Here is a 27,868-nt window from a genome sequence, read left to right on the forward strand (position 1 = left end):
TGGTCTTATTGGGCCCCACATATGCACTGGAATTGGACAAAAGCTCTTTTATTTACTGACATTCTTCAGCCCTTCTCCCAGTCAGGACAGACAAGTATGAGGACGTACAAAACTCTGACCCTGGTGGACGGGAAATAAATGCTGGGGAGAGGATACCAAACAGGTTGTGTGAAGAGGCCCGAGTGGGAAAAGGGTCTGTAAACGTACAATCATTTCCCTATCGTGGGTTTCATGCCTCTGTTTTGAAAACAGCCTGCATCAGAGGTGGTGAAAGAACGGAGGCAAACGGGCACCGATTGAGAACGTCAGGCAACCACAGGGCCCATGCTGACGGGGTGATGCTGGCAGCTGCAGCCCAGGGACAACCCACAGCGGGAGAACTACCCCTGAGCCTCAAACGCATTCGTCCTGTCCCTCGGCTGACGCGTGGTGGCATGGAATGAGGTTGGTGATGCTAAGGGTATGGACACCAGAAGAAGGTGCAGCTGGTCCCACCCGGAAAGGAGTACTGGCTTAGGAATGAGTCTGATGCTAAGAGTCCTTGGTGCAGAGTTGCAACGAAGGAGGATTAATGGTACCACAGCTCTGGGACTGGATCCACTCTGCTCAGCTTTCTGGATTGGGTGGAGATATCACAAGTGACTCAGGGACCCTACCCAGCTGACATGGGCTCAAATCCCAAAGGAGGCGCGGGGAAAAGGATGCTGGGGAGAAGTCTATCACCACCGCCTGAGATCTCTCAAGGGCAGGGCGGGGGGGGGGGGGGTCTGCTCTCTAACATTAAAATTGGGACCGGAGCTAAAAAAGAAGAGTCGCTGGGCGACCCTGTATGGCCAGGGTGAGTGACGCCGTCAGGGGCAGAGACTGCATCCTCACTGGGATGGACGCCATCAGTGCTTCTCGAGTTGGGATTCTTACAAGAAGAGGGGCAATTCAGGGTCAATGTCAGGACAGGGCTACTTGCTCCTCTCTTCGATGTGTCCAGTGGACTGGGCAGCGGACGTCACCTTCATTGGGTCAGCACCTAAGGAGAGAAGTTGACGTCTTATTAACTAGAAGGAATGAGCACCCAGATTGTAAAGCAAGCCCCCTATAGGTCAAGCTATAAACACTTATAGTTCATACTTTAGGGCTATAAACTTTCCATTAAAGACACATCTAAAATTAGTGTATATTCTTTTCTTTTTTAAAAATCTATTTTTATTGATTTCTGAGAGGGAGAGGGAGAGGGAGAGATAGAAACATCAATGATGAGAGAGAATCATTGATCGGCTGCCTCCTACACCCCCCATCTCCCCACTGGGAATCGAGCCCGCAACCCAGGCATGTGCCTTGACCAGGAATCGAACCGTGACCTCCTGTTCATAGGCTGACGCTCAACCACTGAGCCACACCAGCCGGGCTGTATATTCTTTCCTTATCCTTTAGTTATCGCTGCATTTCAGTTTTCATACCCCACTCTTCTTCATCTTTTAATTATCTTCACTATCATTTTCTTCCGATCTTCTAAAAGTCGCTTTGTTTCCTATGATGGAATTTGAAAAACACATATGTAAACAGGAACGATTTTTTCAGCCTACTGGTGAGAACTGTTGCCTTGCAGTTACACACGAGCACCATTAGGTGGCACTGGTGTGGATTCCAGTCGCCTCACACTTGGAAGTTTAACTAGCTGGAGTGGGGAAAATCTCAGACACTTCATCTTCCTTTTGAATAGACGACATCCTCTAACTTGTCTTCAACTACTACCTTTTCTAGGCACACCCTCCCACCCATTTCTTAACTCCCACCATTCCTTAGCTTACCTGTCCAGAGGCCAGCGTTACATCCAAGCTGTCAGCTTGTAGCATAAGCCCTTCAGAAAACAAGTGTCTCCCCTCCCCTCTCTCCACTTTGCCCCAATACCGACTTGAGACTCTCCTATTTATTTTACGGTTCACAGTTTCATCCCAACCACTCTTCCCGTTCCTAACCCAGCTCTGACCTTGTCCCTGTCGTGGTTCTCACCCGCTTGCCCAGGCTGGGTCTGGACATTCTGCTCATATTTCCTCCTCGCTGTGTCCTCGGGGGGCGGCTTTAGTGTCCCACAGCAAAAGCAGCAGCAACAGCAGCAGCAGCAACAGGTGAGCAGAACACACAGGAAGACAAGTGTCTAAAAGGTGGGAAAGGATGGCCTCAGTCTACAGAGCCATTCCAGCTCCCCTCCCCTGTCCTCCGAGCACCCAGAAAATGAGACAAAAAGCATTTGTCCTCGGAGAGGAGGGGCGGTGCCCCTGGTGAGGGGGTCACCCTTTCTTCCTTATTTTTAAGGGACTAGGCCAGAGGTGGCGAACCTTTTGAGCTCGGCGTGTCAGCATTTTGAAAAACCCTAACTTAACTCTGGTGCCGTGTCACATATAGAAATTTTTTGATATTTGAAACCATAGTAAAACAAAGACTTATATTTTTGATATCTATTTTATATATTTAAATGCCATTTAACAAAGAAAAATCAACCAGAAAAATGAGTTCGTGTGTCACCTCTGACCCGCGTGTCATAGGTTCGCCATCGCTGGACCAGGAAGACTTGTGTACCTTGAACCAACAACTGTTCATCATAAAATAGTATCTGACGCCGTCTTCACCAAAGTGATCGTATAAATACAATCCCAACGAGCCATGCCGGTCGTAGATTTTCCGCTTCTTTTCATCACTCAGGACAGAGTGGGCTGCGTTGATCTCTTTGAATATTTCTGCTGCTTGAGCATCCCCTGGATTTTTGTCTGGGTGATACTTCAAGGCCAGTCTCCTACCAAGGCAATATCCAGAAGGGGGGTGGGGAGAGAATAGGGAGTAGCTGGGGAGGGAGGGGTAGGATGAAAGACAGGGATAGGTTTCTAGATAGTGACGAAGGACCACCTCAATTGTCCAATATTAGACGTGGTACAAAGAATGGAGGCAAGCAGGCCAAGTCTACATCCTTCCCATGCCACACTGAAGAGGACGGTGGCCCCACCCAGCCCCACAGTGTTCTGTGTGATGTTATTTTTAAATGGGCCAGAGAGCAAAGTAGAAAGACATGGGTCTAAGGGCGTGAAAGGGCTGCATAAGAGGCTGAGGTCTGAACCTGTAGGCCTTTTTGATTTCATCAGGTGAGGCGCCCTTCTTGAGCTCCAGCACTGCGTAGAGGCTCGTGCCCGTCTTGGACAGCCGGCGGGCTGCTTCGTCCACGTGAGTCATGATCTGGTCAAGTGAGAACGGCCACAGGCCAGGCTGCAGAGACGTGAACTCCCGGTGGCAGGAAACGCATTGCCTTCAGGGGCAAACGGCTACAAAGGGACACGCATAAGACAACGGTGAGTGGGGGCTGTGACTGGCAGGAGAGTGCCCGTTCCCAGAGAAGACATCCAAATTCCATTTAAAATTTTTTTAAAAAAATATTAATTTGAGAGCTAGAGGGAGGGAGACAGATTGAGATGTGCTGTTCCACTTCTTTATGCAGTCACTGGTTACTTCTTGCCTGTGTCCTCACTGGGGGCTGAACCCGCATCCTTGGCGTATCTGGAGGATGCTCTAACCGACTGAGCTGCCCGCCCAGCGCCAGATTCAAACTTTAGAGAGGACACCTCTCACATCACCCCGTGTCCTCACATCACACGATGCAGACCTCCAGCCGCCCCACATCCTAGACTGCGGTACCCAAGAGGAGGTCTCAACATGGGAGGAGACTGGCTCCGCCCAGAGCTACTGGGGCCTTACGTAAACAGCCCTGGTCGTGCCCACGCTCCTTGCTGGTGTGAGAGACCCGGGCAGCCTCAGCCCCGAGCAGACGGGTCAGGACTCTGCACAGCGCAGTGTCTGCGGGAGACACCGCGGGTCACACCCTGGACACCAAGCCCGGCCCAGGGCAGCGCTCACAGCCAGGCCAGAGGCTGCATTCCTCCCTGGCCTCCCCTCTCACCTCCCCCACCCCTGCCCCTCGGAGACGGGGCAGCGAAACAAACCGAGGCTGAAGCGGGAGTGAAAGGGGGCAGCTGTAGGGCCGGGGCAGCTGTAGGGCCCGGCCAGCGACCAGCAAGGGGACAGGGAGTGAGACCCAGAGACGGGGAGAGCCTGCGAGGAGGTGGCCCAGGAGGACCAGGGCAACGAGCTCGGCAGGGAGCGCTCTGGCTCCCCAGGCCCCGCTGCTGGGTGGACTCCCAGCCGGGCCGGACCGGCCTCTACCTCCTTTCAGCCAGCCGGGCCGGCCTTCCACACCCTCCGCCAGGGCGTGAACCCTCACACCGCGGGGCCAGTGGCCCTCTGCGCCTGCGCACTGCGTCGACACTCGGGGTCGTTTTTTGGCGCCGCCGGAAGGTCTGGGAGGCGAGGCTGAGCGAGCCCCGGGACTTATTTCGCTCGCGGGAAGCCTGAGCGTAGGGATACGCCAGGCGCCTGCAGCCAGGGCCGCGTGGCACCTTCTGCAGCCCCTGCCGCGGGCAGCTCTTCTCCGCTGGGAGGGAGCCGCCTCGCTGCTCACCGTCCTGGCTCGGGGACTCACTTAAGGAAAGATAATGGGCTTGCAGGAGGGGCTGTGTGAGCAGTATGGTTGCTGCACCTTCCCAGTCTTCTTTTTCACCTTCTTGTCTTTCCCTCCCACCTGGAAACTGGCACACGTCCTTTAAGACTCACCTCGAATGTCAGTATTCCTGGGAATCCTTCCCTCATTCCCCCAGCTATTCCCCTTGCCCTGTCAAAGCATGTACCCTATTATATGGTAATTACTAGTTCGCACATTCCTTTTTAAAACAATATCTTGAACATTTCCAGAAGTTACTACTGTTCTTCAAAAACTTCCTTTAAATACCATGACATCATGCATATGTACCATAACGTAAATGTATAACCCAGATTGGGTAATGAAGATGTTTCTAATCATTCGATAGTAACCTTGTGATGAAAATTCTTACCTTACCTATCAATCTTTAAAGAAATCTCCCTTTTCCCCCTTGGAGTAGAAAGTGAAATTTTTTGAGGTCCTTGACCCATATTACTAACTCTGTTCCCAGGAAGGTACCAAAAGTACCAATTTACATCCCTACCTAGAGGACATGAGAGCACCCATCTCTACCTGGCCTCACTTCAGAGACCCCCTACAGGAAGTAGTGTTTGCAGCACTAATAATTTACCACGTCATATTGGAGAGGAAAACTCAGTGGTTCCTATAACATGTAATTGAAAGAGCGTTACTAATTCAATAATACATCTCTGTTACCCCCTCTTGTGGTTTTTACCATTCTCTTTTCTTTAATACAGTTATATGTGCACATTTATCTTCCCTTTTAGGTCTTAAGTGATAAATCAATACTTTACCCCAAGAGATATGAGCCATCTGAGCAAACTAGCTAAGGAGTCCATATGTTATAGGCACAATGACCACGGAACTAACGAATTTATTTCTGTAGGTTTGTGATCAGGATGGGGGTGGATATCTGTAGGTCGGTGACCAGGCTGCGGATTAAAATATTTGGCATCACCCACCCAGCTCGTAGGTTCTGGGTCAGATGAATTTAGAGGGTAGTGACCTAGAGTGAAGGAACTAAAGCTGACAAATTTTTTGGTGGTTGGGACTATGCCAGATTTCTCTGACTAACCTCCAACCTTTTATCACCATCAGGGGAAGACAGAAATAGCAGAACAATATAAGCATTTCTTCGCTAGCACTGGGAGGAGGGAAGAAGGCATCAGAAGTGCAGTGCACTCAGCAAGTTTCCTCACCTCGGTCTACAGGCCCAATGTGGTCCTGCCCCTGCCCCTCACTCCCACACTTCTCCGTCAGTTCTTTGGAGACACCCAGTTTCCTTCCATTTCAAGGGCCGTTGGCTATGCTGCTCCCTCTGCCTGGAGGACTCCTCTCTGGACTGTTCCCTATGCCAGCTTTTCATCTTTTGTGGGTCTCAGCTTCCTGCCTCCTCAGAGAGGCCTTCTAAATGGAATTCCACTCTTCTCTCCCCACTTCATAATATCCTCACCATGATTTGTGAATAGATGTTTATTTGCATGTTGATTTGTTTGACGTCTGTCTTTCCCAGTAGGCAGTGAACTCCATGAGGGCAGGGACCTTGTCTGTTCACCATTGTATCCCCAGCACCTAGAACCAGGCCTGGCTCACAATAAGTTAATTCATGATTTGTTGAATGAGCTACAGCAGAGGGAGCCCTCTGCTGGTCCAGTGTAGACTCAGAGGTCAGCCCATAGCAAGGGGCGAAGAGAAAAGGGCAGCAGGGGAGATGGTAATGGTGATTCTGAGCTTCTTGTTTCTTGTTTGTGTTAGTCTTCATCTAGTTCCTAACACAGTTCCTAGAATGTTTTGGTGCTCAATAAATGTTGGTTGGTTGAATGAACCAGCAAACTTTTGGGTGCCTGTTCAGAGGTACTTTTACCCAATTATCTCTGATTCTCCCAACCACCTTATATGATCACGTCCCTGCTTTATAAAAGTAAGTGCCGAGAAAGAGGGCAAGTTGGGTGCTGAGTAAATATCTTTCACATCTTGCCAGAGACTCCAGAAGGTAATTACTTCTTATCATTGCCCTCTGACATTCTAATTAATTCTAATTATAGTTCCTGGCTCTTGAAATAGCCATTATCTTTAAGTTTCTGAGCCTCTGTTCTGACTGAAATGACACTATAGCCAGCAGGCTGCAGAGATGGGAATAGAGCAGGCAAGTCATCCTGGCACCCTTTGGCCGCAGGCTCTCCACTTCGCCTTCACCTAGAAACAGACCCGCTTTGGCTCTGTTTCCTGCATGCACGTTGTATCTTCTAACACCCAGTACAGAAGGAAGAACACACCAGCCAGGAGACAGAAGCCCTAGTTCTGAGTTCTCACTATCTTTCTAACAAGCTGTGTCATCTGGGACAAGTCACTTAATCTGAGTCTCATTTTCCTCTTTTATTATTATTACTAGAGGCTCAATGCACAAAATTTATGCATGGGTAGGGTCCCTAGGCCTGGCTTGCAATCAGGGCCGATCTGTGGGGCGACCTGTGGGGCGATTGGGCCCCCCCCCCCGCTGGCACCTGCCTTGGCTGGCTTGGGACCGGCGGGCTAGGGGCAGCTCCTGCGTTGAGTGTCTGCCCCCTGGTGGTCAGTGTGCATCATAGCAACTCGTCGTTCCACTGTTTGGTTGATTTGCATATTAGGCTTTTATTATATAGGATTTTTTAAAAATATATTTTTATTGATTTCAGAGAGAGAGGGAGAGATAGAAACATCAATGATGGGAGAGAATCATTGATCGGCAGCCTCCGGCATGCCCCCTGCTGGGGATCAAGCCTGAAACCCAGGCATGTGCCCTTGACGGGAATCAAACCTGGGACCCCTCAGTCTTCAGGCCAACACTCTACCCACTGAGCCAAACCTGCCAGGGCTCATTTTCCTCTTTTATATAAACTTGCGTCATTTCCAAGGTTGCCGTCAGTACCAAATTACATTTGGAGTAAAAAGGATGGGAAAATGAAAATAACTATGCTAAAGAATGAGCACAGACTAATATCTTTTCTGGGATTATTTGCCCTCTCACCATACCTTGCATCAGGAATCTTCAAGTTTGCTACCTCATCGAGCCATTTGGTCTCTTCTGCAGAAAACCAAGAAACATCCTTTATTTACCCACAAACAACGTTTTAGTCATATAGCTGGAATGTACACATACAGACAGCAGACATTGACATATTCATACCCAAAATATCATGCTCTCAAACATATGCAGTTGGAGAGAGAGAGACCATAATTTGTCAACCCAAGCACCAGGTTCTAGAATTCGCAATGTTTAAGCTGGAAGGGATATCAGAGACTGAATTCTTATCCAATGCCTTTATTTTGTAATTGAGGAAAGTATGACCCAGAGATAGGGACTGACCTGCTCAAGGTCAACCAATGAGGTCTTCTGACTCCAAGTTCAGTGTCTATAGGTGGCTTCTCCTTATACACACCAGTGCTTGCTCTCTCTCTCTCTCTCTCTCTCTCTCTCTCTCTCTCTCTCTCTAATTGATTTCAGAGAGGAAGGGAGAGGGAGAGAGTTAGAAACATCAGTGATGAGAGAGAATCATTGATCGGTTGCCTCCTGTATGCCCCCTACTGGGGATCAACTCCAAAACCTAGGCATGTGTTCCCACTGGAATCAAACCATGATGCTCAACCGCTGAGCCACACTGGCCAGGCCACACCAGCTCTCTTTAAAAATCTAGGTTAGAGACAGACCAAAGCTGTAGTTGATATTCAGCTCCTTTCATGGATGATGTCAGGAAATGTCCCTCTTCCCCTCCCCACAGGCATCTCGGGGTGGGAGGTGGAGGGCTTCCAGTGAGAAAGGTATCTCTTACCTGTCCTCTCTGCCCTGCAACCCCAGACTCTGCAGACCTAAGGGCAGGCCAACAGGGCACTCCTGCCTCGCCTGCAAAATGGAGATGGTGGAGTCTACCTCTTGGGGTTGTCAGGAGGCTTAAGTATTTAATTTGAACAGTGCTTGGCACATGGTAAGTGCTTTCTCATTTATCATCATCATCGTTTCTAATCTATCTCCTCTCAATTTTGTAAAGAGAGAAGTTACTTTTTATATTGTCTCTGGGAAGAGAGGAAAAACCAGTCTCCTTCCCTTAAGAAGATTTGCAAATTGTAATTGGCATCCTTCCATCCCCTTCCTGCACCCTTCTCAGCCTTGTAGATCCCCATTTTTTTGTTCCCCTGACCAGTATCCACCTGCTGCCTTCTGGCTACTCAAAATATCTCCAACAGTCCTCCCCCAAGCAGTCAGAACTCCAAAATTACCTCTCTCACCGCCTCTCCTTCCAACATTTTTGATAAAAAAAAATACCTCCATAAAATGATCTCATCCGCAAGGGTTAGGTGGGAAGCAATCTGATTAAAATACTGTTAGTTCAGCTTACAGTGAGAAAGACTATAATACTGCACCCACTTATTCTTACTAACGCAAAAGGAATAACTGCAATTTCAGGCTATGTTTTGAGAAGAGACTTTGGGCCTTAAATCACTTCTCTCCTTTCTGTCCAACTCCACCAACTTCACGTCTTTTCCTTCCTGCAGCTCTGCCTTATTCGGGTTCTCCTTCTCCATCTCTGGTCAATTTCCTCTCCCCCTGCTGGATCCTCTCCCTTCTCTCACCTCCTGGCCAGGGATATTCTGAGGTTTTGTCTTCAAGCCCCTGCTGTGCTCTCTCCTCCCTTCTTCAGAGAGCCAATGGACACCGTGGCTTCAGCTGTCTCAGCGATGCTTTAGTGTCAGGTTGGTGTATTCACATGCCAGCTTCCCACGGTCTCAACACCACACTCTAAAACCTGAACTCACGATCGTGCCCCCAACCTGGTTTCCTCTTGGTTTCTCTATTTGTTAATGTTATGACTTTCCAAGATAATGATGCTCAAAACCCAAACATCATTGGGTTGTGGACTCATTATTTCCCCCGAATTCAGTTAAAAAAAGTCTTACCTTTTATTTTGTTTATTTATTTATTATTATTTTTTATATTTTTACTGATTACAGAGAGGAAGGGAGAGGGAAAGAGAGGGCGAGATAGAAACATCATTGATGAGAGAGAATCAATGATCTGCTGCCTCCTGCACGCCCCCTACTGGGGATTGAGCCCACAACCCAGCCATGTGCCCTTGGCTGGAATCAAACCTGGGACCCTTCAGTCTGCAGGCCAACGCTCTATCCACTGAGCCAAACCAGCTAGGGCTAGTCTTACCTTTTAAATGGCTCTTTCATTTGTCCCTTCTTTTTAGCTCCCAGCACCTTGACGCACCCTGGATAAAGGATTGCCATAGCACACTGACTGCTGTCCTAGCCTCCTAACTGTTCTCCCTACGGCCAGTTTCATCCTGGATCCAATTACCACTCTTCTGGTCTTAGCCTACGGATGCATAACAGCCATTTAAATCTGGCTGCTTTCTGGCTATTCAACCAGGTTCCAACTTGATTCCAACTTACCCCTCCAAACATAGTGTCTACTATTGCCCTCAAGTAACCTTCCATAACGCTCAGACTAAAAGTTCCTATTCCATCGCTCTCACACTTCCTCCCATGAATTGTCCTTTTCGTTAATCAGTTCATTTACTCAACAAATATCTGTTAAGCACTGCCGTATGCCTCGTACCTTGGCTATAATAATTGGTCAAACTCGTTTCTGTTCTCACAGATTATATATAGCCTAGTGTGGAAGACAGATATTCATCAATATGTTCAGCAAATATTTATTGGGCACTGTCGCATGCCAAACACTGTTCTAGATCCTGGGAATGCAGCAGAATACCAAACAGACAAAACTTTCTGTCACCATGGAGCTTACATTCTGGTGGGAGGAGATAGCCAGGAAATAGAACAAGTGAAATATATAGCATGTTAGGTGGTAACAATGGCTATGGAGAAACATAAAGCAAGGGAGGGAGACAGAATTTTTGAGGGATTTCAGTTTTTAAAAGGATAAGCAGATAGCTCTGGCCAGTGTGGCTCAGTTGGTTAGGGTTGTGGGTTTAATCCCTGGTCAGGCACATACCCAGGTTTTGGGTTCGATTCCAGGTCGGGGTGTGTACAGGAGGCGACCGATCAATGTTTTTCTCTCACATTGATGCTTTGCTCTCTCTCCCTCTCCCTTCCTCTCTCTCCAGAATCAATGAAAAAAAAATCCTCAAATGAAAAAAAGAGAAAAAGAATAAGCAGACAGGCCTGAGAAGGTGATATCTGCGTGCACATCTCAAGCAGGTCCTCAGGTGAGTCGTGAAGACATCTGGCAGAGTGTATTACAGGTACACAGATGAGTAAATGCATAGGCCCTGGGGTGGAACAATGCCCAGTGTGTTGTAGGTCCTGCACAAAGGCCAGAACGGCTGGGGAGTGAGGTAGAGGAGTGTGAAATGATCTCACAGGGGCTAGATTTCATAGGGTTTTGCAGACAATGGAAGGCCTGTGGCTGACAGTGAGTGAGATGGGGAGTGATGAAATCTGGCCTGTGTGGCCTAGCTGCTGGGTTAAGAATAAAAAAGAAAAAAGAATCACGATAGGGCAATAAGGGTAGAAAAAGGAAGACAACCTAGGAGGCTCCTATAATAATCAATACAGATGAGGGTGGTTTGGACAAGAGTGGGAGCAGGGTTTGCTAACAGACTGAGTGTGGGGTGAAAATAGAGGAATCAGTGATGACTCTCAGGTGACTGCCCTGAGCAAATGGAAGGATGGAGTTACTGTGCCTGACATGTAAGGACTGCCGAGAGGGAAGTTTGGAGATGGGGTGATGATCAGTTTTAGACTAATGAAGCTTGAGGTGCCTATTAGCCATTACGGAGGAGAGGCCAAGCGACATTTGGATATTTGATTTGGAGATCAAATGAGAGATCTGAGAATCACCATATAGATGCCTTTAAAAAAAAGTTTCATTTTATTTTTTTAAAATATTTTTTATTGACTTTTTTACAGAGAGGAAGAGAGTTAGAAACATCGATGAGAGAGAAACCTCGATCAGCTGCCTCCTGCACACCCTGCACTGGGTATATGCCCGCAACCAAGGTACATGCCCTTGACCGGAATCGAACTTGGGACCCTTGAGTCCGCAGGCCGACACTCTATCCACTGAGCCAAACCAGTTAGGGCATTTTCTTTTTAATAGAATATTTCAAACAGATACAAAAATATAATAGTACAATTCCCATGTATCCATTACCTAGCGTCAACAACTATTGCTTCTTGCTGTTTCTAGATAGTATTTAAGCCTTGAGATTGGATGATATCGCCAAGGGAGTGAGGTGGTAAGAGAAGAGGTGCACCAGGTCCTGGACTGCCCCAACATTGAAAGGCTGAGCAGATGAGGAGGAACCAGCAAAGGAAACGGAAAATAAGCAGTCAGTGAAGTAGGAGGAAAACCAGACTACAGTGACCTGAAACAATTCCCAAATGACAATTTTTTTATTTTTATTTTTGTTAATCCTCACCCAGGGATATTTTCCCATTGATTTTTAGGGAGAGTAGAAGAGAGAGGGAAAAACAGAGAGAAACATTGATGTGTGAGAAACACATTGATTGGTTGCCTCCTGCATGAGCCCCGACCAGGGCCTGGGCCAGGGAGGAGCCTGCAACCAAGGTATGTGCCTTTGACCAGAATCGAACCTGGGACCCTTTGTTCCGCAGGCCGGTGCTCTACCCAAATAACAACTTAATTACAGTATAAGTGCTGAGGGAGAAGAATGTGTAGCATGAGAACTAGCGTAGTTTGGGGGCCAGGAGAGGCCTCCCCGGGGAAGTGACATTGAAGCTGCCCTTGTCCCTCATCCCATCTCCAACTACAACCCTGCTTCCTTCCTCCCGCTTCCACTCTGACAACGCGCTCCTCCTTTCTGGAATGGCTTTTTCAAGGATGTGTCAGCCAGTAGGGGGCGCTGGAGACACAGTGATGAGAAAGACAAGTTCTGCCTTCAGGGGGCTTGACCTCCAGTGAGACAGACACGCAAATGATTTCTTTATAAGTGTTGAATGCTACCATCACATAAGCAGAGTGGGTCTTGAGAGCACCAGGTAGGAGCACGTAACCCAGCTGGAGGGAGTCGGGAAAGGCTGCCTGGAAGTAACACCTGAGCAGAGGATGGACACAGGTTGCCTCCGTGCATACCCTTCCCCCTGGCTTGGCGCTTTCAAGTGTTAACCCTGACCCACCTGCTTGGATCCCCAGTCTGCCTGAGGTCTCTAGCCAGCCCACGTCCTGACCTCACCGCTGGGCTTTCCTCTTCTGAACTGGTTGAGCCGGGCATGCCCCTGAAGTCCCCTTTGTCCTGCTCCACCACCCTCTCTGCTCTGGAAACTGCCATTGGCCTGTTTTCCTGGAAACACGCAGAGGGTCAGGCCTCCATCATGCCTCTGGGACTAAGAGTGGCTTACGGACTCGTTTTAAGGAAGTCTGAGGACAGGCAAGAAGAGCATGTGGGCAAATCAGTAACAAGCCACTGCAAAAACTGAAATCTCCTGCCATCAAGTTAAAGCCAGGAGGGGAGGAAACAGCTTCAATGTCACTTCCCCGGGAGACCTCAGATTGTTCACCAGGAATCCCCAGCTATGCCAGCAAGGTGCATAGCAGGAAATGTGTTCAATCAGTGTTAAATGTATAGTTCTTACAAGACTACAGTTCATTCAGGGCACCAGCCCTAAGCTGTGCTTCCCACTGCTGCATAATTGCCCTAGCTCTTAAGTGCAGAATGCCTTCCTCAGACCAGGCAATCAAGAGGACGCTTTGCAAAGACGTTCATGCGGCCACTTGAAGGCTCTTTGAGGAACAGGTGCAAGCAGTCTGTTTCGCAGCCAGGCTTTTCTTGCATAAATTTCCAATCAAAGGCAACTGTTAGTATTCTCCCGCCGTGGTCCCGGCTTCCGGAGGCAGCACGTTCCAAGGCCCGACACCCAGGGATTCGAGGCAGCACGTTCCAAGGCCCGACACCCAGGGATTCGCGGCGGAGGGGAGCCCAGCAACCCATCTGCTCCAACGCCCCTTTCCTCCCCGCCTGCCCCGATCACCGCCCTGGAGCGGGGCGGGCACCTGCCAGCGTCTGCGCACTCGCCACCCACCCACCTACCCATCCCCGGTACCCGGGGCTGCTGTCGCGCCCGGGGCTGCCCGAGAAGGGAAATCCCGGAGGAAGCCGTACTGGTTACTACCGCGTCCCTGCTGTCGTCATCAGCTGAGGCGTGCCCAGCGGTTCCTTCCATTCTCGGGCTCGCCAGCCCCAGCCACTTGGGGCGGGGCTACCGCATCCGAGCCCTGTAGGTGCGCGGGGGTCCCTCTCTCGGAATCCGGGAAGCCCCAGGCCGGGTGCGGAGCTTGGAAAACCGACGGCGCCAGGCGGGACGTGCCCAGCCGCGGCCCTGGCAAAGGCGGGCGGGAACACGAGTTAGTTGCACGCCGGCTCTGACGCGAACAGCAAGGTGACCTTAGCTGGTGGCTCCCTTTCCCGCCGCATCAGTTTGCGCCCCTGTAACTCAAGGAAGGAGCGGAGTCCCACGCCTCCAGGGGAGGTTGGAAGGAGAACGCCACCCCCTCGATTGCCCCCTAGCGGTGCGTGGGCTTTGGGCTGGGCTTTGGGAGGGTAGTGGGGTGGGGGCGCCCGCTGGGCGCCGCGTGGGTGGAGGTAAAGCGCAGGCGGCTCTCAAAGACCCTCCTGTTCTTCCGTTTCGCGCGGCTTCCCGGCGCGGTACGGTCCCTACGCGCACGCCGCCCGAAAACCTTGGCACCAGCCGCACTCTCCCCCGCAGGAACAGCCAGCCCGCCGCCCAGCTAATCCGTCCAAACCTCACCTCCTCCGCGAAGCCCTCCCGGATTAACCCCATCACTTCTAACCACTCTATCTGGCACGTGCTCTGTTTTTGTTTTTGGAAGGGCACACGTGGTCTCATTGTTTGGAATAACAGAGTCCCAACATTCAGGAGCCCAGGGTGTTCTGCAGGGTGCGGCTGATGGGTTTCTTGCCGGGGCTTACTAACCACTCCCGCCCTCCACGTTTCCCCAGGCGGGCTTCCCTCTTCCCCCTCCTCTTACGGACCCTCCGCGGTCACAGAGTCGCAGCTTGGAGTGCGCAATCCAGTCACCGCCCCCCCTTTCAACCCACACGACAGCAGGTGTGAGGGCAGAGAGCATTGAGCCTTGGAGACTTCAGCTCCAGGTGGGCCACCGACTTTGCGGTAAGTCACTCCTTTCCCCGGGCCCAGTTCAAGGGAGACAGTGCCCCGGAAGGCGCTACAGGTTTGAGGTAAGGAGTCACCTGCTGGCAAGCTGCCCGCAGCCTCCCTCCAGGAACCGCGTCTTGTGACCCCCGAGGGAGGGCGCACCCTCCCCCCTCCTTCAGCTGCTCCGGAATTCTGAGCGACCGGACCGGCCTTCTCTCCAGTCACAGTGCAGCGCCCCGGGTTCCAGGACCGGCTGGGACTCTTCTTTCTCTGGGACTCAGTTTACTCATCCGAAAAAGAGGGGTAAGAACAGATCGAAGGAGAGCAGGAAGCTTTTTGTCATCCAAAGTTTCTGCATAAAAATAAACGGTAATGGACGGTACCGTGCTTGGCAGCAGAGTGAGCTCACGACTTCTGACCCCGCTTCCTCCGCGGAGTGGCTTCTGGCGCGAGTCCTTGGAGCTCTCCCAGATGCCTCACCCGCTCACCCCACTCCTCCCGGTTCTCTTGAGACAGGTACTGGACCGCACCTGTTTCTGCCGCCGTGTAGGGGCGGGGGTCAGAGAGGACGGGGTGGCGGAAGCGGAGATGCCGGCGCGCCGCCTTACAGGGGGCAGTGTCACCTGGATGAAGGTTGGTCCAGGAGACACCCCCCACCCGACCCGGCTAGAGGCCGGGAATCGGTGGGCGGGGCTTGGGGCGGGGCTAAGACTCAGGGGCGGGGCTATGGAAATTGGGCGTCTCTGAACTCGGCTGGGGTGCCGAGGGCTCCCGCCCCCCGACCCGGCTCCGGTGCGGGCCCTGGGGCTCCGCATCTGGGGGTGGGGCTGCGGGGCGGGGCTGAGGCCTGGGGAGGCAGGCGGGGCGCCCGGAGGCGGGGCTTGGGGAGCTCGCCCCACGCGGGGCGGGGCTGCCGCGGCCGCGGGAGCCGCAGTTCGGACTCCCCGCGCCACAGTCGCCGCAGTTCCCTCCCCTCTGGTGGCCCCGCTGCCCCGCGGAGAGCCCGGGTCGGCGGGCGCTGGGACTAGGCGCGGGGCGGCCCGCCTCCCCTCCCTCGGCGGGGCCTGGACGGTCGGGCCGCGGGGACATGGAGCCCGCTCCCGCCGCGGGGGGCTCGGAGACGACTCGCCTGGTGAGCCCCCGGGACCGCGACGCCGCAGGGGGCGGCCTGCGCTTGAAGAGGTAGGACTCCCGGGCCAGCCGGCGGCCGGGCCCCCCTCCCGCCCCGTCCCCGTCCCCCTCGTTGTCTCCCTCGGCGCGGCCCCCGCGCACCCACCGCGGCTCCTTGGCTTCGCGGCGCGAGCTCGCTCCTCTGCGGCCCCAGGGACCCCGCCGCCCGGCAGGCAGCCCGCTGCGCCCCCGCAGCCTCCCTCTGCCTCCCGGTCCCGCGAAACGGCTGCCCGGCCCGCCCCCCACGCTCCGGACCCCCGCCGCCCCGACCGCGTTTGGCTTCCCTGCGAGCCGCCGCCCCCGTCGGACCGAGTCCGCGCCGGCGCCCCGATGTCCGCATTGCTCGGGGCGCTGGCGGCGGGAGCCCCGTCTGCAGGCCGGGCCCCCATCCGCGCGGGGGCTCCGGCTCCCGGACCGCGATGGGCCCGGCTCCCGGCGGGTCTCCCAGGCCCGGGGGCGGCGGGCTCGGGGAAGCGAGGGGGCGGCGCGGCAGGAGCAGGTGCGGTCCGGGCGGCGGGGGTATTCCCGGCTCTGCACAGACGGGGCCGGGGGCGGCGAGGTGTGAAATGAGGCGCCGCGCGGCCGGGACAGCGGGCCGGGGGCGGCCGCAGAACCGCAGAACCGCCTCCGCGTCCCGCCGGCCCGGCCGCCGTCTCTCTCTGAGCTGCCAAGCCAGGTCCTCCGTGGTCACCTCCGCTGGCCATTTTGTCTGGTGGCCGACCGTCCGTTTGTCTCTTTTCTCACCTTCCCCTGCCTCTCTGTTTCCCCCCAGCCCCGCTCCCTTTGTCTCTGCGGTGGTGCCTCCCTGTGTTTCTGGTCCTTTCTCTGTGCCGGGGCTGCAAACCCGGGTGGGTGGGGGCGTGCGGGAGTGGGGACCGCAGACCTGGGCATCGCGGGGGGCTGATGCCCTGGCCCTGCACCTCTTCATTTGTCTCTGCTTCAGACCCTCTCCCCTCCCTACAGCTCTCTACCCCACTCGGGATTATTTGTTGTCTGTGGAGGGTTTCAGAGGGCGAGGGAGAGAAAACTGCCTTCCCTTCTCTCTAAACAGCGTGCACCCCCTACATACACCCACACCCACACCCACAATGACGCTTTAGGGCCCAATTCCTGCAGAACAAAAGGGAGCAGCCTGTTGATGGGTGGCTACCTGACGACTGCCGCACTGGGCCATACAGGGCCTTACAGGGCCTTACAGGGCCAGGAACGCATCTGAACCGTGGCCCCAAGGCCCCTGGGAAGGCCCCTCGGCCTCTCTCTGTTTGCTCTTCAAACCCACATCCCTGACTCCCTGCTCATCTCCATTCTCACTTGACCATTAGTCACCAAATCCTGCAGTATTTTCTGAACGCGGCTCTTCCCTCCCGCCCCACCCCTCCTCTGAAATTCTGCACAGGGAGCCTCTGGCCTGGTGTGGTCTGGATCCCTCGATCTCCTCTCCTCTCTTCTTGCAAACGGGTCCATCAGCAAGGGCATCTCAGGGCTCAGGAAAGATGTGCTCCATCAATCAGGGTCTCTCCCTTTATGCTCCTTCTTCCTTCCCCTGGCTCTTCACACTTAAACTCCAAACGGAATATCTTGTCATTGTCATTCCATGGGTCTGGCTTCCCGTTCTCCACCTCGGTCTCATCTTCTCCATCTCTCCCTCTGTCGAGTTCTCCCTCCCCTGTGTTCCAGAGTCCTTTGTTCACAGCCCTCCTGGCCCCGGCCTCTCCTTGCTTAGTCGGTCATTTGCGACACATCTGTCTCTCCCGCTAGTCCGGGCTTCAGCATGTGCACGCTGCCTGGCACACCTCATTGAATGAGGATGGATTGGAAAGCCACCCTCATCTCCCCATCCCCTCTGGAAACACCCCTAGAACCCTACCTATCCAGGTGCTAAGTCTCGGAAGGAAATTCCAACGAATTAATCTACCTGCCAGCACTTGAATTTTCCCTGCAAACCCCAAAGGTCCCCCCTCTTCCCTCACACCTCAATTCAGCCAGAAGGTTCCAGGCACCCTCGCCACTTCACTGCTGTGACCGTGTTTCTGTCTGGAGCCTTCATGTTCACTCTTAGGCATTCTTGTCACACTTCCGCGAGCGTTTCTAGGACTGTATTGAGGTCCTTTATTCTGTGGAAGGTTCTGTTCTTACTGGGGTTCAGGTTGCATCGACAGCAGTGGGGGTGAGAATTGGGCTTTCATGGACTTAAACCTCAGTTAGCCTGAGCTCAGCCCCTGGCATCCCCAGATGAGGCCTTCAGCCCCATTCGTTTGTCAAGGGAGACCTCTGCAGCAAGTGGTCACACTGAAGTCCAGCTAACGTGCGGCAGACTCCAGAGCCAGTGTTCCTACTGCTGCCCACGCCAGCAGCGTGCACACCGCCTCCCCATGGCAACCCCGCTCTGGAATCTGGCCATTCGTTCTCTGTGCCAGGAACCTCGGACTTTTTGGGTCCCAACATTCCACTCCCCCCTTAAAGGGCTGCCCTTCAGCTGCATGTCTGGAGAGGAAAGTGAAGGATCTGGGAGTGGAGGCACAAGAGGTGGGTCTGGGAGGGAGGCACGGAGGCCAGGATCATGTGCTGAGTCCTGCCACACACTTTCACACCACCTTCCCTTCCTGTCGCCTCTGCCTGGTAAGCGCGCTGCGTCTTTATCAAAAGCCTCCCCATCTTTCAAGGCCCTTCTCGTGGTGCCTCCTTCCGTTTTAACCTGATTTCCCTTTTGGGATCTATGTGTCTCTCTATCTGAGCCCGGATAGCACTTCACCTGCTCTAAGGGCTACAGCTACCTCCTGAGTATACATTTGTCTTATCCACCAAAAGCTCCCGGAGACCAGGAAGGGTTACGTTTGATGATTTGCTCATTTTGTATTTCTTACGGTGCCTCTCATCACGAAATGGTGTGTGTCTCAGCTCTACCACTAACTGTGTGGCCCCCATAAGTCCTCTCGCTCTCCTAAATCTTTCATTTTTTTAATTTTTATTTTTAAATCCTCACTAGAGGATATTTTTCCATTGATTTTTAGAGAGGGAAAGACAGAGAGAAATATCGATGTGAGAGAAACATACCGATTGGTTGCCTCCTGCACGCTGCACATGCCCGGACCAGGGCCTGGCTGGGGAGGATCCTGCACCTGAGGTACTACGTGCCCTTGACCAGAATCAAACCAGGACCCGTTGGTCCTAGTCCGACGCTCTATCCACTGAGAAAACCAGTCAGGGCAAGCTTTTATTTTTTTTAAATTGATTTGAGAGAGAGAGAGAGAGAGAGAGAGAGAGAAGCATCAATTGTTGTTTCACTTATGTATGCTTTCATTGGTTGATTTTTGAATGTGCCCTGACCCGGAATTGAACCTGAAACCTTGGCATATCAGAATGATGCTCTAACCAACTACCTGGCTAGGGCCTAAGCTTTTAAAAGTGGAATTAGAAGGCAAGGGTATAGGGGAATAATTTTCTAACACTTCTCTTGTAAGCTCATGTTTTAGATTCTTCTTTGGAGTAAAATAGGCTCAAGTGTTTCCAAGGTAATGTCTGAGCTGTAAAAACTCCGTGTTTTTTCGCTGTGTCCCCCATTCAGTCCTGGCTGCCATAATCAGAGCACCAGGACCCCTTTTTTTCTTGCATCTGCACGGGAACCTTAGGAGCAGACAGTAACTGCTCCAGGGCAGTCAAATCGATGCATGCCTCACACTTCTACTTTCTTGAATAAGGTGTTAGACTAGCCCAGTGGTCGGCAAACTCATTAGTCAACAGAGCCAAATATCAACAGTACAACGATTGAAATTTCTTTTGAGAGCCAAATTTTTTAAACTTAAACTATATAAGTAGGTACATTGTTATTAACTTAATGAGGGTCCTCCTAAGCTGGCCTTTGCTAAAAACGTCCTCAATCTGGTTGAGGTACGTTCGCTGAAGTCGACCCCTTCCAACTCTCCCATCCACACTCGTCTCTTATACTTGTTTTGTCTATCTCCTTTCCGAAAACCGACTTCTGCGCGCATGGGCCACGAAGTTTCAGTCGCACTGTACGGGCGCGCCCGCATGTGGTATTTTGTGGAAGAGCCACACTCAAGGGGCCAAAGAGCCGCATGTGGCTCGCGAGCCGTGGTTTGCCGACCACTGGAATAGACCAACTCTAAGGTGCTTTCCAGCTGGGAAATGTGTATGAAAAGAAAAGAAAGGCTGTGATCTGAGTGTTCATCTAGGCCCCATCTCTCGTGTGGCCCTCTGTCCACAAGGTGCCGGGTGTGACCAAGCCTTGGGAAGGAGTGAGAGATGGGCCACATCTGATGGAGCCAGTCCGCAGGATCCAGGATCTGAGAGTGAGGAGCAAGTTAGCCCGCGAGCCAGGCCCCAGTTGAACCATGTTGCCCACCTCAGTCTCTTCACAGAGCCCATGGAGTCCACAGCTGAGGAGACAACTTTCCACTGCCACAGGGACCCCCTGCCACAGCCCGGCCTCACCCCTGAGAGGCTGCGGGCGCAGAGGCAGCTATGCGTCGCCTGTGCTGTGTGCTGCGCCTTTATGGCCGGGGAGGTGGTTGGTAAGTTGGAGAGCTGCCCCTCCAACCCCATCATCCCGACATCTGCCTAAGCCACTCTCCACTCAGAGTCCCAGGATGTGCCAGGGGGTGGCGGTGCAGAGAAGAGGGGGATGGCTGGCACTTGGGAGTTGGGTGCCCAGGGATCCAGAAACCGGAGGGAGTGAAGGACAGCACCGGGGAGGTTCAGGGCGAGGTCCAGGGCTGGCCTCTGTGATAACGGCTCTTTTCAAAGCCCTATGTTCTTGTTATTAAAATGTCATTGTAGAAAAACTAGGAAATGTGGATGAGTGAAAAGAAGAAAATAAAAACGATCTGTAATCCCATCACCAGTGAAAAACCACAGCTCACATTTTGGTGTATGCCCCCCCATTTTCATGCCTATACAGCAAATGTACATGGTTTTACCCTTGCAGGTGGGTATTTAGCACACAGCCTGGCCATTATGACCGACGCAGCCCACTTGCTGGCAGATGTGGGCAGCATGCTGGGCAGCCTCTTCTCTCTCTGGCTCTCTACCCGTCCAGCCACCCGCACCATGACCTTTGGCTGGCATCGCTCAGGTATGGCTCCTGCATGAGCTGGTGACCCTCCAGTCTTGCTGGGGGCACCTCCTAGGGTCCCGGACAGGTCTCTAATAGCTTGTCTCTGCCTGCAGAGACTCTGGGGGCTTTGGCCTCTGTGATCTCCCTCTGGATGGTCACGGGCGTCCTCCTGTACCTGGCCTTCATCCGCCTGCTGCACAGCGACTACCACATCGAGGGGGGCGCCATGCTGGTGACCGCGGGCATCGCAGTCTGTGCCAATCTGCTGTACGGTCCAGTATGGAGCAGCCACCTGTGGGGTTCAGGGCAAGGGGCCCTCCTCCAGGCTGGGAGAGCAGGTCCTCCCCTCCCAGACAGACAGGCAACGCAAAACACTGGTTCTCAGCAGGCTGCCCTGGGAATGCCTGAGAGACAACGGGGAGAGGGGGGGGGGAATTCAGAGTCAACAGACACTGGTTAAAGGCCTGCCGTGTACCAGCCACTCTTGCTGGGACTGTCATCAGTATCATCTCATTAAAAGCTCACAACCACCCAGGCCGCATAGCTATTTAAGTAGCAGGGCCAGCATCTGAATGCAGATCTCTGGCACCATGCGCTCTATTGCTCTATTCTTGCCCCCAGGCGGCACTATTTTTCTCAATGTTGTCATCTTCCTGGGGCTGGGAACACAGGGAGAATATAGTGGAGAAAGAGCTCATGGGGAGGAGAGAGGAGGAGGAGAGAGGGGGAGGAGAGAGGGGGAGGTGTGGAAGTAGGCAGAGGAGGCTGGGAGCAGGCCCCCTGGGCTGAGCTGCTCTGCTTCCCCCTCAGAATGGCCTTTGTGCTGCACCAGGCTGGGCCCCAGCACAGCCATGGGTCTAGGGGGGCTGAGTATGCACCGCTGGAGGAGGGGCCCGGGGAGCACCTGCCCCTGGGGAACACCAGTGTCCGGGCGGCCTTTGTGCATGTACTGGGGGACCTCCTGCAGAGCCTTGGGGTGCTGGCTGCCTCCATCCTCATCTACTTCAAGGTACTGTCCACCAGGCCTGTCCCAGCCTTCCTCCCCCAACTCCACCCCCCATCCCCGCCTTCCCAGGACCCACAGCCTCCTTCCCCCATTCCAGCTCCTGGCTCCCTAGGATCCCTGCCTGGGGTCCTGGCCCCTTTCCCCTGAGCAGGGTTCTCAGGGGCCTAGGACACCCCTAGATCTTCCTCTGAATGGTCCCTTGTTTCGGGCTTAGGGGGTCTCTCTTTGTCTCAGCCTCAGTGCAAGGCAGCTGATCCCATCAGCACCTTCCTCTTCTCTATCTGCGCCCTTGGGTCCACGGCGCCCACCCTCCGAGATGTTCTCCGTGTCCTCATGGAAGGTGAACCAGACCCACTGTTCCCCATCCTTTGGGCCCTCTCTGACCTCACTCCAGCACGGGGCGCCTCTCTTTCCTCTGATGAGTGTGGGGAGAAGGCCGAGGCCATGGGCCTCTTGCTGGAAGGAGGGTTCAGGCACAGGCTGAGATGTGGGGGTCACAGGCTGAGGGGGTACAGAGTGGGGGAGAGGGGGTCTGGTGGGGGTTGTCCCTGGGCAGGAATAGCCCCAGTAGTAAGGCTTGGTGGATGCTGCTTGCAGGTGCCCCCCACAATGTGGGCTTTGAGCCGGTGAGGGATGCACTGCTGTCAGTGCCAGGAGTCCAGGCCACTCATGAACTACGCATGTGGTCCTTGACGCTCACGTACCACATTGCCTCTGCACATCTGGCCATCGGTGAGTCCACACTGGCCCCAGCCAGTGATTCCTAGAAGCATTCCCCCACAAAACAGAGGTAGATATTACTGAGGCTGTCTCGGTCTCTCCCTCTCTTCCTCTCTCTCCCTCTCTCCCCCTCCCTCTTCCCCTCCCCCTCCCTCTCCCTCCCTCTTCCCCTCCCCCTCCCTCTCCCTATTCCTCTCCCTCCCTTTCCCTCTCCTTCTCCCTCTCCCTCTCCAAGTAGAGCAGGGAACTAGTAACCCTTTACAAGATCACTAGTACCTAGTTAGTAGTGATGAAGCACAGTTAAGTAAATCCAGCACCTCCACTCAGTGATACCACATATCTGCTAAAAACGATGACTATGAATACTGTATGGCAACTAGGAAACTGTTTGTGGTATAATGCTAAAAGGAAAGGCTGAATATAAAATTATCTCTACATTATGATTCAACTATTAAAAATATATATGGTGACTCACAAACTGACAAAGGATTTTTTGAGTTTCTTCCAGATGCAGGAAGCAATCAGAGACATGCAATTTGGATGCCAAAAATATTATACTTTGTGGGATATTTGATGGCTCTGGAGGGGCAGTGGGACAGAATATTTAACATCTGGGTTGTCCCGGAAAATTGGGTGGCCTGGCTGCTGAAGGGCTGTATTCTGATACTCAGAGAGCAGAAGAGAATAGAAAAATCAGAACAGTTTAGTGTGTTAGCCTGGTCGATTTGGGGTGAGTCCAGCCTTTTCTTTGGCGTTTTTATGCTTTTCATACAACACGGAAAGCAAATAAAGATCCCCATTGAAGCCTGGCCTGAATGCTGTGCACGCTCCTGGGTCCCCCTTCACTGGTCCTTATCTTGGCCCCGGCCTGGTTCCCGGCTCCCCTGGGACCTGCTGTCTCTTATCACTTTCCCACAGACTCCACTGCGGACCCAGATGCTGTCCTGGCCGAAGCCACATCCCGGCTCTACTCCCGATTTGGATTCTCCAGCTGTACCCTGCAGGTTGAGCAGTACCAGTCCGAGATGGACCAGTGCCTGCGCTGCCAGGAGCCTCCCCAAGCCTGAGCTGGCCCTGCCCTCTCCCCACTGCCAGGCCCTGGCTCAGCCCTAGGCTCTCAGCTGGGCCCTTACCCCTTCCTCTCGCCCTCCTGCCACCTGCCAACTCCCCAGCCCCAAGCCCCAGTGGGCAAGACCAAAGTAAGGGGGGAGTGGGGTGGGAGTTGGGCTGAGCAGGGAATCAGTGCAGTGGGGGGTGGGGGTCCCAGCTCCCCGCGGTCTGGGGAGCCATGAGCATCCTTTCCGTGCAGTTCATTTGTCTGTGTGGCAGGCTGGCCGCTGGCTGGGGCATCTGCCTGTCTGTGTGCTGTTGGTGTGCCTAGGCCTGGGGGAGGTCATCAGGGGCCCCTCCCCACATGGCCCTTGCTCTGTCTATGCAGGAGCCCCAAAACTTGCACTTTGTCCATGTGTTCTGGCCCTGTGGCTTTGTCTGTGTGTGTGTGTGTGTGTGTTTCTTGGTGCTGTGGCCTGTGTCTCTCTGTGCCTGTGTGGCTGCGCTATGGTCTCTGAGTCTGCACCATCCATGTGTCCCTTTGGGGGTCTGTCTATCCCTCTGTTGGTGCTGTGCCCTGGGCTTTCCCAGAGAGAGGGAGGACTCCACTGCAGCTCCACAATAAATGTGTGTGTCACTGCATCCTTCAGCCCGTGCTGACTCCTGGGGCGGGAAATAGAATCCGTCACCTGAGCACCGACAGAATCCGACAGTCCAAGTGACCTCCACAGCCCTCGCCCCCTCCCCAGCCGCCCCCTCCACCATCAAATGTACTTCCCCGTGATACAGGTTGGAACTGCAGGCTCGTCCCACCTTCCCCTCCTCAGCGTGCCCCAGCCTGGGCTGGAAGGCAAGGAGCAAACGGCTTCTGGGAGTCATTCCTAAAGGCTCCCCCAGGCCACGGTGCCTGCCTCCGGCTGGCCAGAGGGAAGCTGCGTGGCTCTGGGGGAGCGCGGCTGGACCCCGGGGCTGATGTGGGCTCGGTTCTCAGCTGCATGAGGCCAGGGGGGGGGCCTTCAGCCCTGACTGCCCCCCCTCGGGTCCAGGCTTGGGCTGCGGACACCAAGGACCTCTTTACAGTTCTTCCCCTTTTGCCTTCAGGATCATATAGGATCCTATAGATTTGATCTGACAAACCAGACCCACTGAGGGATTGATTTTTGCTTTTTAAAAACCAAACTGTTTGTGCTGACTTGAGATCTAGTGCTTCGGATCAGCAGGGCTCACTGGCCTTCCCACCACAGCGATCAAGCCCCAGCCCCGAGCAGCATTTCTTATTAGCCTGTGCATGTTTCTGCCAGGCTCCCCCCACCACCCAGTAATGGAAGTAATTTTATTATGAAATTATCTCCTTTTTGTTACTAAAGCATATTATAAATATATGCCTGTTTTAAGAGTTCAACAAAGGAAATGTGCATAAAGTAGAATGTGAATTTTCCCCCCTATGAACTACTCCCAGAGGTAGCTGCTATCCACAGCCCGGAATCTCCCCGCTCATATTTTTATATACGCAAACACTTCTATTAATAACCTAACGGGATCACTTTATTGTTTAACCTGCTTTCATGACTCAGACACCCTGGCTGCACCTTTTCACATCAATACACACAGATTCCATTACTCTTTCTAACGTGAGGCCTTTGGACTGGTCGGAAGTAGGCCTCCCCACTCGGATCCTTAGCTGGGGGCCTGGGCCCAGCTGGGTCACTGATGGTCTGGGGAGGACGTGGGAGGCTGGGCCAAGGTGACGGGCTGGCGGCCCATCCCACCGGGAGCTGAGCTGCCCCGGCCCCAGCTGCTCTCCATGCTTTGCTAGTTCCTGATACTTTCCCATTTTACGGCTCATTGATTATAGGCCCCAAGCGACAGGGTGGGGGTGGGGAAGAGAGGAAATGGAGGTTGGGGGAAATGAGGACTAGATGTTCACCTTACGCACAGCCCTAAGCTGCCGGCCCACCTACATGCACAGCTGGGTCCCTCTGCAGGGGAGGGAACAGGCTGTCCAAGGCAGAGAGAGACCTCACAGAGCACGCAGTCCCTCTGCCCCACCCCTGCAGGAGGAGGAAGAGGAAGCTGAGGCTCAGAGGGAACAGGACTTCCCCACGGTCACCCAGTGAGTGACAGGGTCAGGAGCAGAGCCCGTTCTCATGCCCACCAGGCCCCCCTTTTTTTGGCGGGGAAGGGGGGGAGCACTACAAAAAGCTTTATTGTTTCCATGTGGTCCAAGCATGGGAGAGGGCTCAGGGTGGTTAAAAGGACGGCTAGTGGTTTCAGGGAGAGGCTCAGGCAAAAGCCAGACACCAGGGGATGCAGGGGGGCCCCTCACAGGCCTCTGGGCTCCAAAGGCTCCTAGTGGTGCTTGAGGGTGAGGATGAGCCTGTAGAACAGATACTCGCCCAGCCTGGGGGCCGGCGCCTGCGGAGGCGAGTCAGGTGTCGCCCATCTTCCTGATGAGTTTCACCTCCTCACCCAGGAAGTGGTTCCCCAGGAAGTCACAGAGCTGAGGGTCTGCGTGGGGGAAGAACCGGGGCAGGCAGGTCCACAAGGGCCTGGTTCAGGTTCCTCTGCAAGGCCAAGACGGCTTCCATGGCGTCCTGAGTTTTGCCCACTCACCTTGGAGAGGCTTCAGCGCGTCCTGGAGAGAATGCGGCCACCGCGCTGGTTTTGCATCTTTGAGCGACGCTCAGAGCAGAGCTGTAGGGCGCTCTCGGAAGTGACCACACCCTCCAGAGCCACGTCCTCTGGTCCAAACGGAAGCCCAGAGCGAGGTAGGTGTGGGAGCCGTGGATGCAGGTCAGCCAGCGGGTCGACGGGCCTCCACCTCCGTGGAATAATTCTGACGAGTTTGGGAGCTCATGGTTGTTCGGCAATAAGGACCTAAGATTAAAAACGGGTGTCGCTGGTCTGGGAGGCTGAGGATGGCTGAGGTGGTTCCCCAGGTGGTGACTGGAAAAGAGGCTGGAGGGGGGTCGGAGGCTGGAAGAAGGGGTGCCTCTGGGTCTGTTCCGTGCACACACTGTTGAAGCGAGAGACAGATCCGGGGACGCGGAGGGCACTGCCCCACGCAGGGCCCTTCGAAGCTCTCGCCCAGCTGAGTTTCTGGGCCCCTTTCTCAGCCGCCTGCTCCTGCCGGTCCGCAGGGCCTGGGCCTGAACTCTGGCTCCGTGGTTCTGCTCTCGTCTATCCTCTGGTCACTGGTAGCCTCTCTGCCTCCAGCTTCCTAACTGTAAGCGGAGGGACCACATGACGTGTGGGTGTGAGCGTGCCGGGTACAGAGCCTGTAGGGAAGGGCTAGCGTTGGGGGAATCCCGGGTGCAGAGGAGAGATTTCCGGGGAACAGGGTGGGCCAGCACCCCGACAGCGGAGACAGGAGCCAGCATTTACTGAGCTAACCCTGAACGCAAGGCACTGAGGTCGTATAGCTGCGCCTTCCATTCTGGGGAAGCTGAGGCTTACCGCCCAGGTCCTGATGCTGATAACTGTCCGAGTTGAGATTCAAACTCGGTTCTGTCTGCTCCGAGGCCCCAGCCGTCTTCCACGCCCCCCCCCCGCCCCCCGCCCCTCCAGTCGGATGGGGAGCGTCCCCCTTCGGGTGTACAGCGTTCCCAAGGGGGCCAGGAAACCCTCATCGGCGGGAGCTGCCGGCACTGCCCTGTTATCTCCCCAGCCCACCTTCTCCACGGCGCGTCCAGCGGCCTTGCCCTGTGGGCCCTTCCCTGACGATGGAATACGTGGCAGAGGGAGAGGTGAGGAGAAAGGACTGGAAAGGGGCGGGAGTGAAGGGGAGGTGGAGGAAGAGCGGAGGGGGGAAGGCCTGTCATCCATCAACGCAGCCCTGGCAGGTGGTTACACAGCTGGTTAGCCAGGGGGCGAGGGGCAGGGGCAGGGGCAGAGGAGAGCCAGAGAAGGCGAGGTGGCCAGGAGGAAGGGAGACGGGATTGTCATCCTGCGAGTGCAGCTGCAGGTGTGCTCCCAGGAGACCGGAGACCAAGGAGCCAGACAGAACAGCCAGCTGGGAGGCTGCAGAGACGGCCTGGGGGACATCGGGGCAGGTGGACAGGCCCCGCCTTCCTCACTGCGCTGCTTGCCTGGGGTCTGCTGGGCCAGCTGGCAGGGGACAGACACACCTTTCTGTCCAAGGTGAGGACTGAGGTCCCAGCAGGCTAGG

The 27,868-nt window shown here is 54.2% G+C and overlaps 2 protein-coding genes across 8 annotated transcripts; one reads left to right on the forward strand and one right to left on the reverse strand.

The window, feature by feature from the left end:
* Window positions 1–32: 32 nt before the first annotated feature.
* On the reverse strand, window positions 33–4,272 carry DNAJC5G (DnaJ heat shock protein family (Hsp40) member C5 gamma). 3 transcript variants are annotated; one of them, XM_059660307.1, is made up of 6 exons: window positions 3,984–4,272; window positions 3,107–3,308; window positions 2,575–2,788; window positions 2,008–2,152; window positions 1,455–1,525; window positions 33–1,024 (listed from the first exon to the last, which is right to left on the reverse strand). In XM_059660307.1, exons 2-5 carry the CDS (start codon window positions 3,217–3,219, stop codon window positions 1,473–1,475), a joined length of 525 nt encoding a protein of 174 aa, XP_059516290.1. In that variant the 5' UTR covers window positions 3,220–3,308; window positions 3,984–4,272; the 3' UTR covers window positions 33–1,024; window positions 1,455–1,472. The 3 variants fall into 3 exon arrangements, with proteins under 3 accessions (XP_059516290.1, XP_059516288.1, XP_059516289.1); XM_059660305.1 differs by having other exon boundaries at window positions 2,575–2,836; XM_059660306.1 differs by having other exon boundaries at window positions 2,575–2,836; window positions 3,107–3,252; window positions 4,204–4,271.
* A 9,500-nt stretch (window positions 4,273–13,772) lies between these two features.
* On the forward strand, window positions 13,773–24,342 carry SLC30A3 (solute carrier family 30 member 3). 5 transcript variants are annotated; one of them, XM_059660309.1, is made up of 8 exons: window positions 13,773–14,983; window positions 20,219–20,382; window positions 20,796–20,942; window positions 21,038–21,191; window positions 21,735–21,933; window positions 22,165–22,270; window positions 22,528–22,662; window positions 23,569–24,342. In XM_059660309.1, exons 2-8 carry the CDS (start codon window positions 20,235–20,237, stop codon window positions 23,715–23,717), a joined length of 1,038 nt encoding a protein of 345 aa, XP_059516292.1. In that variant the 5' UTR covers window positions 13,773–14,983; window positions 20,219–20,234; the 3' UTR covers window positions 23,718–24,342. The 5 variants fall into 5 exon arrangements, with proteins under 5 accessions (XP_059516292.1, XP_059516293.1, XP_059516291.1 ...); XM_059660310.1 differs by having other exon boundaries at window positions 13,774–14,695; XM_059660308.1 differs by lacking the exon at window positions 13,773–14,983 and adding an exon at window positions 15,524–15,862.
* Window positions 24,343–27,868: the final 3,526 nt, after the last annotated feature.

The sequence above is a fragment of the Myotis daubentonii genome, chromosome 12 (assembly GCF_963259705.1).
Source record: "Myotis daubentonii chromosome 12, mMyoDau2.1, whole genome shotgun sequence".
NCBI classification, from domain to species: domain Eukaryota; kingdom Metazoa; phylum Chordata; class Mammalia; order Chiroptera; family Vespertilionidae; genus Myotis; species Myotis daubentonii.